The sequence below is a fragment of the Mastigoproctus giganteus genome, chromosome 13 (assembly GCF_048544385.1).
Source record: "Mastigoproctus giganteus isolate SK-2022 chromosome 13, ASM4854438v1, whole genome shotgun sequence".
Lineage (NCBI taxonomy): Eukaryota > Metazoa > Arthropoda > Arachnida > Uropygi > Thelyphonidae > Mastigoproctus > Mastigoproctus giganteus.
The window spans coordinates 35,499,738-35,512,282 of NC_143587.1; the positions used below are offsets into that span (position 1 = coordinate 35,499,738).

At 39.1% G+C, this 12,545-nt stretch overlaps 1 protein-coding gene across 1 annotated transcript in view; it reads left to right on the forward strand.

Moving 5' to 3' along the window:
• Positions 1 to 12,545, forward strand: part of LOC150075961 (uncharacterized) — a 42,757-nt gene that overhangs the window by 12,525 nt on the left and 17,687 nt on the right. The window contains exon 2 of the mRNA XM_090388026.1: positions 1,182 to 1,259. Within this exon, the coding sequence (XP_090244152.1) occupies positions 1,182 to 1,259 (78 nt within the window). The remainder of the gene's footprint in view (positions 1 to 1,181; positions 1,260 to 12,545) is intronic.

Sequence of the window (12,545 nt, forward strand, 5' to 3'; positions counted from 1 at the left end):
CCATAGTGTCTAACTTCGGGATTCCATTTGTTGCTGGGGTGACACACGTGCAGGATGACTTCATATTCGAAATGTAATCAATGCTGAAATTATTTATTTTTGACGAATCTCCTTATCAGTTAATAGTATTAACTCTTAACAGTTAAGATTAAGTTCTTAACAAAGATCGTCCTTGAACATAATCTCCTACAGGTCACGAATACCATAAATGCAGCCCTCAGGAACGTTGGAGCATACTTGTTGTTCGGTTTTAATCTAGAAATAAATATAAAATCCGCACAAATGATATTCTCGTTAAAACACAACCCTTCACAACTGAATCTCACTCTCACGGAGGAACTGAATTCCGAATGTACATGCCTATACCGACTTCGGTGCGGTCTTTAATGCCAAAATGACGTTCAACAGCCACATTGATATGGCACCCACTACGTTCTCTCGGCTTAGGTGGGCCCCTAAGTAGCAATTGCTCCATGTTCGGGATCCTTCCATCCTCAAAAGGTTCCTAGTAATTGCAATGTGTCTAGCAATCTTGTATGGTTCCCAAATTTGGGCTTCAGCATCTCCCACTAACATGAAGAGAATTTATGCAGGAGAGTACTGGCTTCTGAAGCGGGCCAATGCCATCCATCGTAATCTCAGCATCATTACCACTGAGCAGGCAGTCGCCTTGCTAATCAGAAGAATGCTCTCCTTTATGACAAAAGGAAGATCATATTCACAGCCATAATGTTAACAGGATGGATCTCCCAACCTACATTTAGGACTCATGCTCCTGGAGGATCCCATAAACCGCATATCCACTTCGATGCTCTCCAGCCATACCAACAGGCTTGCCCTGGCGGACAGATTCCATTCAAACTAAATGCTCGACAAGCTCATTAATGGGACAACAAGACCCAAATTGCAAACTACTGGCATTATAATGCTGCGAAAGGATTTGTGTGGTTTCTCTTTCCATAATAAAGATTATATTTATTTACGATCTCCTTCCTTTATGTCGAAACAGAATTAGCAATTAGAAATCTCCTGAACTGTTGGCTAAAGGAGAAATTGATTTACAGATATTTCCGTTTAGCATAAGGAGAAACTGTTGGATAAATCTGTTCATTCTTCTTCTTACTTACTTTATAAACATATTAGTTTTATTTAATCCCTAAATAAATCTATTTTTGTTGCAGATGAATCAACTCTGTAGAGTCTGTGGAGAGCCAGCTGCGGGCTATCATTTTGGTGCATTTACGTGCGAAGGATGTAAGGTAAGAAATTACTCTTCTCGAAAACATTTTCACAGTTCTGAAACAGAAATTCCTAAGAAACTCGATCTACAATTGCTTCTCTACCTTCGGGGCGATCTTTAACTCTGTTATCCCCGAACAATGGGAACTTTCGGATCACCCTTTCTACACCCAGCCCTGTGCTCCCATTTCGTACCATTTTCTTGTGCTAACGCGAGCGAAGGAAGGAAGCCACCTTACAGTGGGTTGTCATGCCTCACACCTTCTCCAGTTCTGGAATTTTTCGCGAAAAAGCTCCGCAATCGACCTGTTACGGCCCCGTATTGTTCGTGACACGGCAGCTACGGGATATTAAGAGGCTGGTCACGTGCGCAGCTCAAAGAACATCCCGCCCTCTTCATCCCCTCCTTCCCGTGTTCCTTCTGCTCCCCGAGGCGATCGAGGGTGGACTGTCAAGGATCCGGTATGCGCAGATTTATGATGCGCTTTGACTTGTTGTGTTCGCGAGCTCACTGGCCTCCCTCTGATCTTAGCACATGCATTCCTAAGTTGAGGTGCACTATTTGGAACTGGGTTAGTTGGCTGAATGACTTGTCTGACACGAGAGGTCTAACTGTCTTTCGTCCCCTCGCCTTTCCCCCCTGCACCTACTGCATCTCTCTCTGTTTTACCCGTTCTTGACGTCCTCGTATCTGGCTACTACTAGTTTTGGAACTCGCAGCTACTCATTTGTACAATACAGAAACAGTATACCAGTCGTGTGACTGGCTCTCAGACTTTGAAATGTGAGGGATGGAACGAAAGATAGAAAGAAGGTACAAAGAAAAAGAGAAAGATGAAAGTGAAAGAATGAGAGTAGAGTAATTGTGTGTGTGAGAGAGGCAGAGAAAGAGGTGCCTTCCCCACTATCTGCTTGTATGCAGGTATTATTATGTTTATATCTATTGTGCATTATTTCCTGACAGTTTTTAAAAGTTAAAAATTTGAATCAGAGGTTAAATTCATCATCGATTTTGTTTATTTACTTTGTATATTAACTTGATTTTTGTGATAAGTTTATCAAGATAAAAATATCTAAATTAATAATGGGAGCGTTGCTTTTAGTCCTTACTGTACATATTAATCCAAAAGCCATCCACTAAAAGAGTGCTAGAGACAAGAAATTTATAAGTAACATTCGTTAGTCTATGAAGTTACTTGACGTCACAAAAAAGTCGAAGATCACCATGGTGATCTTCGACTTTTTTGGACTGTCAAGGATCCGGTATGCGCGTGATTTATTGTGGTAAGATAGCCCTACAAGAAGTCTAATGGTGACATATCTGGCGAGTGTGGTGGCCATATTCCTTTTTAAATTATGTGATCTCCGAAGAAGAGGGATTGCCCGGCCATAGAGGCACTTGAAGTGCGACTTGTTGCGCCATCTTGCTGAAATCATGCTTTAAAAAACTTCTTCTTGGGTGGATATCCCAGGAATTCATGGACTGTGTCAATGTACCGTTGATGGGTTAAGATTTCTCTGAAAAAGATGGGCCTAACAATCCTGCGCCAGGTATTGCACTCCATATTCCAATCTTCACAGGGTGTAGGGAGTTTAATGTGCTGCATAGGGAATTTCCGCATGCCATAGATGAGTATCTGAGAGCTTAATACCGAATTAGATGAAACTAGGAGAAGAAAGTCCAGTCTAGCATCTAAAGGTCTTAATCCTTTTCCAATAACAAAATCCATTACGGCTTCGTTTTCCAGTCTGTTGGCAAATTGCCTGATATGCATTTTGCACGGAAACCGTTTTAATTTTCTTTACCTTTTCATGACAACTGCTGTATGACATGCCCTTTTGTTGTGCAATTCTCTGTGGTGATTTACGTTAACTTGCTGCCATGTTCTTCCTGACCTGAGCTAAACGTTCCGAGTCACAACAGTCGATGTGCGAACACGACTCACAATATTTACGTTTCCGGTCTCAATTAACATTTTCACGAGCTTCCATATCTCAGATTTTAGTGGTGTCTTACGACATCGAAATTGCCCACAAAATTCCCGTTGAATAATTTTAAACGATTTTGTTTTCCGGTACTGTTATACCATGAACGCATATGTCTGTATGTGAAGGCCATGTTCATTTACTACTTGTATTGCGCATGTTCATTCGACATTATCCACAGGATAAAGAATTGTGAATTTCGTGTCTCTAGCACTCTTTTACTCGACGTCATTCGCATTTTCATGGATTCTCAATTAAAATGATTACCTAAAGTACTACCCTCCAAAAAAAGTATCCGGTCACCCCTGTTTTCATAGTTCATTGGACTTTCCTAGATAAACGAGTGAATGTCCTCAGTGTGAGCAAACGAGTCCGCAATAAGATGTTATTGTTGGATGTCTCTGTACTGGCTTGCCGATTCATGCAATTGCTGATAGCCTATACCATCCAAAGTAGATCATCCGTGATGCTATCATGAAGTGGAAGCGTGACAGTACCACCATCACCGTCCAGCAATGCACAGGAAGACCACGGAAGCTCACTCCACGTGACCAGAGGGCTCGGAAGGTTAGCATGACAATCTTCACATATCTATGAAAAACTTCAACCAGAAGTTTAAGGCTTCATTTCTGTTTAATTTTGTATGAACACTACATGTGGAGCTCCATAACCTCGGTTTTCATGGAACAGCGATGGTGCATAAGCCAAAAATCACCAACCGCAGTCAGCGGTCTCGCTTTGCATTGAGCAACAAACGCCGTAATTGGTCGATAGAGCAGTGGAAATCTGCTCCACAGAGATTTCCACTGCTCTACCTACCAATCGAAATCTGCTCAAAAGAGTGACTAATCTCGCTGCTCCCAATTCCGATCAGATGGGCGGAGTGTGGAGGATGTCAGGAGAATGGCTACTACCAGCAATGAACTTCGAAGAGGATAGGGTTATGGTGTGGCACTATTCCTCATGGTAAAGCCTTTGGCGGTTGTGTGGGGAACTCCGAACGCTGACATCTAACGTTACATTATAAACAGTTCTATGCTGTTTCCATGAACAGTTCTAATCTGTTTCCATTCATATCCATGAACATTCATATGAATGTTCAAAAATTGGAATGGCCAGCGCAGATTACCGATTTGAACTCTATGAACAATAATTTGCTGTCCTCCGCACACCAGGTGGAGAAGACCTGGATTCGAATCCCGTCGATGACGTGAGAAATTTTTATGGGGCTTGTTCACAACGTGGTGAGTTAGTATTAGTATTAGTATTAGTAACGGCCGCATGGTGCAAGAAAGCCTATGGCTTATGCTGCACCAGCCAAAAAAAAGAAAAATCCGAACAAAACAATGATAAAAACAAAAAATAAATAAATAAATAGATAAATAAAATAAATAACTAATTAATAATAATTAATAAATAAAAAAATAAAATAAAAAATAAATAAAAAGGAAATTAAACCTATCATCCTATGCGCTTCCCTTACCCGAAAGTACTATCCAGACGACCTTTGAATTTCCCCAAACTGTCAGCCTCTACCACCCATGAAGGCAACTTATTCCAGTAATTTACAACTCGCTGGCTAAAATAAAACTCCCTGCAGTCCAATCTAAACATTTCCCCCCGTAACTTGAATTTATGTCCCCTAGTTCTAGCATCATTTATAATCTTGAAAATTTTGTCCTCATTCATTTTACTGATGCCTCTCAGAGCCTTAAACACCTCAATCAAATCTCCTCTAAGGTGTCTAGTTTCCAAACTCTGCAACCCACATATTCGAAGTCTTTCATCATGAGGACGCCCTTTTGCCGATCTCACCAGGCGAGTTACCCTTCTTTGCACCCTTTCAAGAAGCTCGATGTCTTTCTTTAGGTGCGGTCTCCATACTTGAACACAGTATTCCAAGTGTGGTCTAACATAAGCCTTATATAATGGGATTATCACGTCCCTATCTCTACTTGCAAAAGTTCGATAGATCATCGATAGGACACCATGGGCCTTCCTTGCAACCTGTTTACAATGCTCAGAGAATTTCATGTCTGACCATATCGTAACACCCAAGTCCCTTTCCTCCAGTACTGGGTTTAGTTGAACTCCACCAAGTGAATAAGTTATTTTGGGATTACTGTTTCCCAGGTGTAATACCTTACACTTTGTTGGATTAAAGCACAGCTGCCATTTTTCTGACCATTCTTGAAGTCTATCTAGGTCTCTCTGAAGAAGCTCAGCTTGACAGTGATCATTAACTACTCTACCAATTTTAACATCATCTGCAAATTTAGACATCACGTCCTCTATCCCTTCATCGATGTCGTTTATGAAAATTAAAAACAACAGTGGTCCTAATACTGATCCTTGGGCAACCCCACTTCTTACATCAACCCAATCTGAGGAATAGCCATTTATCACAACCCTCTGCCTCCTGCCCTGAAGCCATCCTTCTATCCATCTAAGGATTTTCCCAGTGATTCCAACCTGTTCCAGCTTATAAAGCAACCGCTCATGTGGGACTGAGTCAAAAGCTTTGCTGAAATCTAAATAATGTCGAAATTATTCCCTAAATCCAGCTCGTGAGTGACCCTTTCGAAATAGCGAACCAGATTTGTTAAACATGATTTTCCCTTTACAAAAGCATGCTGAGTATCCTTGAGAATTTCAATTCGATCCAAATGATCCTGAATTCCACCCTTGATCATTGCCTCCATGATTTTCCCTACTACTGAAGTCAGACTGACAGGTCGATAATTTCCAACTTCACTTTTAGAGCCACCCTTATGTATGGGAGATACATTTGCACTTTTCCAATCCAAGGGAATCTCCCCAGAGTCTAGTGATGCTCGCATAATTAGCCTCAATGGTTCAATGCACTCGCTTGCCGCCTCTCTTAAGATTATAGGGTATATTCCATCAACTCCAGGAGCCTTACTGGTCTGTAGGCTCGAAAGTTTTTTCATTAAATAATCTTCCGAAATTTCAATATCAATCAGTCTCAGCCGAGGGTAGCACGGTTTTTCTTCCGGAAACTCGGGTTTTTTTCCCAGCAAATAGAAAATTGACCTCAGAACAAACGCAATTTACAGAAAATATACACGGAGCAGTATGGCCTTAGTCGCCGATGCTCCTAAAAAATCCTACTACCACACCAATACGTGTGGCATCGCAGCTCAATTTTTTTGGTCGTTTTTCTGCAGGAGGAACGGAGGACAATGCCCGCTACTATCTATCTTTTTTTCCCCCGGAAAGTCTACCCAGAAGGGTACAGTATGTCATAGCCGCCAAAAGGGGAATGGCAGGCTATTGAAATGAGTGGCAATGACGTCAGGGTGAAAAGGAAAATGTTTCCGGATAATTTTTTGAAGGGTGGTATAGTTACCGCTTGATTGGCTCATGGGTTAATAGAATCAGACGCGTATTAGAAAAAAATTTATAAAGAAAAATTCTAATAAATGAATTTTAAAATTTCATCACATATTTTACTCCTATTTTCCGTTTTTGGAGTAAAATATTTCAATCGAGTTAGTGTTCTTTGAAGAGTTTACTTCTTTGGACGAGTACTTCACATTTAAGGTCCCGCTTTCAAAGACTTTATACACCCAAGATAGGCCATTGCTCAACTTGTCCGCGCTAAAATTCGCAGATCATAAAATTAATTTTTTACTTGCAAACGCTACTTCAGAGCGTTAGCTCCTCAATTAAGAAATTGAATAAAATTCTTTAAGAAGTTCCACTACTGCAATGGGGCGAAAAATCATCCAATCTAGAGAGGTTGGGTTTTGGAAATTCATCAGACTGCCATTGAAGATCGATTCTAGACGCGCTTCAGATGAAGAGGAATTGCCCATTGAGTTGCAGAGACAAAGAGGAATTGTAAACACCAGAAGTTTTTGTAGTACGGTAGCAGGGTTTTAGGCTGTGGATGTTACATAATAATTTAAAAAAAATAACACTTGGATCTCTACATTTACATAACATTTAACAGACCTGGTCCATACTTTTGACTGATTCTTACATTTACAAGATTCTTGCAAAAGAACATTATTGCATTCTGGATCTACATAACTCCAGAATAATGAGCTACATTGAGGAAAACCTTGAGCTCTTTCGAATTCTCGCCATTAAGTAATTCCTCAAGATTCATCACTATGACCCCCCCCCCCTTTCTATATACTGTTTTCATAAATGTCTAGCCAAAATAGACATCAATCAGAGAATCCGCATTCTTATGTTCGCTGATAACGTAAACTTCTTCATGTCAACAGACGAGTCAAAAGATAATATCGTCCAGCAGGGTGCCATAGACAAATTCTCTTTGGCAGAAACAAACAACCTAGAAGTAAATCCACTAAAAATAAATTGCTTTCTTTTCAGAACCGAGGAGAAGAAAGAGTCTCAAATGAATATTCCGTCAGACAATTGCAAATTTGTCTGATGGAAACTGAAGCTTTTACATCCAAAGAAATCACAAAAATGGTCAGTTAGGCAATTAAGAAGGTGGAGTTCATCAAGAGAATCGCCTTTCAGTTCAATTCCAGGTTTCCTGTCTTATTATATAAAGGTCTTGCTTTCTAAGATTGAAGTGCCTCACATATTTGATAGCGAAAGTGGGCTATCAACCAACGTGAGGAAACACAAGATGCCTGTAATATCAAATTCCGAGTATCCAACAGAAATCGATCTACCACCTTACAGATCGGCACATTATGCAAATTATTCATGCCTGTAAAAACACGGTCGAAACCACACCACTTCATTCCCGTTTTTTGGCTTTCTCAGTGGGACAGCCACATCTTCAGTACTCAGGATGGCAAGTTATCGTCGTTTAGATGATTCTGTGATATAGCATGCCGTTCGACGCAGTGGCGTAGCCAGGATTTTTTGTCAGGAGTACATTAAAAAAAGCGCCAATGGCAATTCACAAAAAAAGACGCCATTTGCTTTCTTAAAAAAAAGCGCCAAAATACCAGATTTCGGCGTCAAGAGGTACAATGTGCCTGCAGACCCTACTCTGGCTACACCACTAGTTCGACGACTTGAAGCCGGGCAATTACAGGCTGAGGTAGCACGTCGACTGAATTTGTCACGCAGTGTCGTCTTGACACTATGGAAGCAGTTTCAGGAGACAGGAACCACTACAAGAAGAGCTGGCCAAGGTCGCCTGAGGGCTACGTCAACCAGAACAGACCGCTATCTGGCTCTAACAGCAAGAGCGGAACACTATGATGTCCTGTCATCACTGTCTCTTGAGGTTGCTGCGGCCACAGAAAATATTTCCAACCGGACTGTGTTAAAAAGGCACAACTCCAGTGCACTCTACGCAAGGAGACCAGTGGTTTGTATCCCATTAATCCCAAACCATCGCAGTGCTCTTCGAAACTGGTGCCATGAACATGTGACTTGGAGCTCTGACAAATTGGGGTACAATTCTGTTCTCGGGTGACTCCCGTTTTAGCCTACAAACAAATTCTATACGTTATTTCATCTGGACAACGAGGAATAAGTTACCACTCCGCCAACATCAGAGAAAGGGACACTTACGATGGAGGCTGTGTTCTAGTGTAGGGCAAAATAATGATCAACGGCCTCACCTTTCTTCATGTTTTTGATAGGGATACCGTAACTGCGCAGAGGTACTGAGAACAGAACTCGAACCCTTTGTGCGAATTTAGAGGTGCGATTGGCCCAATTTTTTTTTCATGCATAACAACTCCACTGCACATATAGCTCAAGTGGTGAAGGAAGAATCCCTTGAAACTGAAGATATCCAACGACTGCTGTAGCCAGCACGGTCACGAGACTTACCGATCGAACATGTGAGGGACGCCCTTGGGAGTCGCATTGCAGTCCTACAGCCCACTCCTGGGTCACTTGGTAAGCTAAGGTCTGCGCTGGTGGAAGAATGGGATTTGTTGCCACAGAATCTTATAGACGCCCTTATATCGAGCATGGCTCACCGCTATCAGGCCCGTTTACTGTTGTAGGGGATTATACACCGAACTGATGTCATGTGAGCATATTTTCGAGCATCTTGTATCGACTTCTGTAATGTGATTTTTTTTTCCTTTTGTAATTCTCCTACAAACCCTATAAATATCCCTTATACCTGTCTGAAGTTTCTCGCTGTCTCCTCATTTCACCGTTATTCTATGGTACACCACCATACCGAATTTTGTCCCCTTCATCGCAAGTTGCACGAGTTACACCACATTTTCTTAGTGTTCTGTTAATTTTTTCGGGAAGTGTAGTTTTATCCATAGGGCAATGAGGATAGCTAACAGATGGCAGAGTATTTCACCTTCTTCCATGAGAGAAAACTCTCATGGAAGAAGAAGAAGAATGGTGATATAACTTTTGACCCGCCTTATTTCATACTTTCTTTCAGGGTGCAGGGATCAACTAAGCCAATCCAATTATTAGCGTGTCACTAATGAGTGATAAATTGTTCATGTATATGTTATAGGCAAAAAATCTGTATAATTATATTATTTTATTAAAGAAATAAGATACTTCTTAGAAATATAAACTCTTCATCATTGCACCCTCGCTAACAGAGTAGATATAATCATTGTCTTCCACTCACCAGGTAGAAAAGGCGTGGGTTCGAATCCTATAAATTAAATTTTTATGAGCTTCTTTTACAATGTGGTTCAGTTAGTCGGTCTTAGGCAAAGACTGCGTGTTGGTTTCTCCCAGAAACTTGGGTTTTCATCCAGCAAACAGGCAAATCGTCTACAGAAAACACACAATTTACAGACGCAATATTGACGCATCATAGCCTTAGTTGCTTTGGCGTTTAACACACACACACACGTCAAACCAAACAACGTTTATTGCTTGGTGTTGTTCAGCACAGTATAAGTATCACTAAAAACTCCTACACGATTACAAAGCACCATTAGAAAGCAGCACGTGAATAACGGGAATAATAACATACTAGACTGAAAGGCAAACACTAAAATAAATAATATTTGACAAAAAAGAAGCTTAAAAGAAGTAACAAAAAGAAGTAACAAATATTAATCATCACAGGGCGTAAAATATAGTAACAACCAAACAAGATTCTTTCATTACAAACTCACTCTCGAATTACTGATTCGTAATGAACAGGGCGTGTTGCAGACACGTTTTTCATATTTTGTATACAAAAGTAACAGAAATAAATATTAGTGTCTGAATCACAGGAGTAATGACGCCCAACGTGAGAGTCTAAACTGTCCAATGTGAACAAATATTGAAGAGCGATAGAAGAACAGAAGAAGAAAACAAAAAAAAGTGCAAACCGGCAAAACAAAATAAGTAAAAGGAATTATAACAAACGGAATTATTACAGGAAAGAAAGTTTCCTTATTTTTTTTTACCCTTTCTCTCTCTCTCTCTTTCTCGTGTATTAAAAGATATTTCCAGGAAAGAGGTTCACAAAGTTCTGGGCCAGACTCATAATAGAAAACAAACAATATCAATTATGTGTTCATTAAAAATCATTAATAACTCCAGCTGTCTACAAAAATATTACACTCCCTAAAATTGCACTCATAATTGGTTGGCGATAATAGCAGCGTGGCCTGTTTGACCATCGTGTTTTTCTTTTTTGAGATCATTCGGGTCATGATTCCTTCAATCAAAGACGACTTTATGCACTTTGTTACAAGAGAAAGATTCATATTTGAATTGGGTCATATAATTGGCAATTATTATTTGTTTAGTCAACTATATAAAAAGGCAGGTAGATTTGTTTTTTTTTAATGCAAAATTAATGCAAAAACATTAATAAAAGTTTAAAAATTACAGTAGAAGGCGCAATATAACAAGCCTGTTGAAATATACTCTGCCATACAAAAGTATCTGGGCACAAAACAACCAGTTTTAAAGAACAAATATGGCGTAGGAATTAACAGCGAGATTTTTGTCACCATATACAAAAATAGTTTACTGTAGTTAACAAATATTATTACTGCTGTAGCAATATTTGTTAATACAAATATTATAGCAAATAGTATTCTTGCTGATCCGTTAGAGACCACTATTAGTTTATTATTATATTTTCGAAGATGGACTGGAATTTCGTCAGTTGAAACTGTCTCTGCTCTTTGATAAATCATCATCGCTATTATCTGTATTGAGAATAGGGGCCCCTCGGTATCTCGTCTCGCTTCGCAAGTTGTGTGTGTAAAAGAGGGTGTGTGCGTTGTATGTGAGGCGATGTGTTTTTTCCTTTGAAGAGCAGGTGTTTTTCCCTTTGCAATCACGCTCGTGTTTAGCATTTCCGTACATCTTTTATTTACCTCTTAAATGATGTTGTTTACCAGCAGAATCGTAATTGAGGCAAGCATTATATTCACGCAAATTGTCAATGAAAGCAAAAAATAAATAAATAAAATAGTATATACTAGTTTTTATACCGATTATTCCCAACCCCCAAGCGAAAAATCGCGGGAATTTAATGCTAATTTTATTAATACTGGTCACGAACTAAATCTGTGGACAAAAATTATTAAAAATCGTTAATGCCAAACACCTAAAAAAAGTTTATTCATTACTTCCTGTTCCGTTTCTACTAGACCGGAAGTGCTTCATTAACTTAACAGTTAAAGAAAGTTATGCCGAGAAAGTAGCAATTGCGGCTTTCAAATGCTAAAATACAAAAAAAAAAAAATTATAAATAATAATTGGATAATCCAATTTTATAAAAGCAAATTTAATATTTTGATGGAGTTATCTGTGACTAGTCAGCTAATAACTTCGATGACAGTTATGCACTACAAAAGCTAGTATTTAGAACAGATAAAAGTTACTCAATTCAAGTATAAATTTCTCGTCAACATTTTGTCAACATTTCTCGGTAAACTCTGGAAGCAAAATTAAAATAATTAATGCTAATAAGTTTTAGCAATTTGGTATTTTAACATCCTACCTCTCTGGTAACAATTTTTTTTTTTTTAATTCAAAGAAGCTACATTTTCTTTTTTATTATTGATAATCCATTTCTGAGCGAAGACAATAATTAATTTGTAAACGGTGCTCAGACAGCGAGTGTTTCTATACTTGCATATTCATAGATTTTAACGTTTATTTAAAAAAAAAAAAAATTAGATATCTTATGATTTATTTTAATAAAATTAGATGTTTGAAGATGTATTTAACAAAACGTATTTCTCTATAATTATCCGGGTTTTGTTTTAATGTTTCAAATTTCAGTTATTATAATAATCAACGACCAACCGTTAATTCATGGAACCTAGATTTCCATGGAAAACCACCAGGTGACGTCCTTCTCCAACTATAAAATAATAAAATAATTTAATACAAAAAAATGAACAAACACGAAA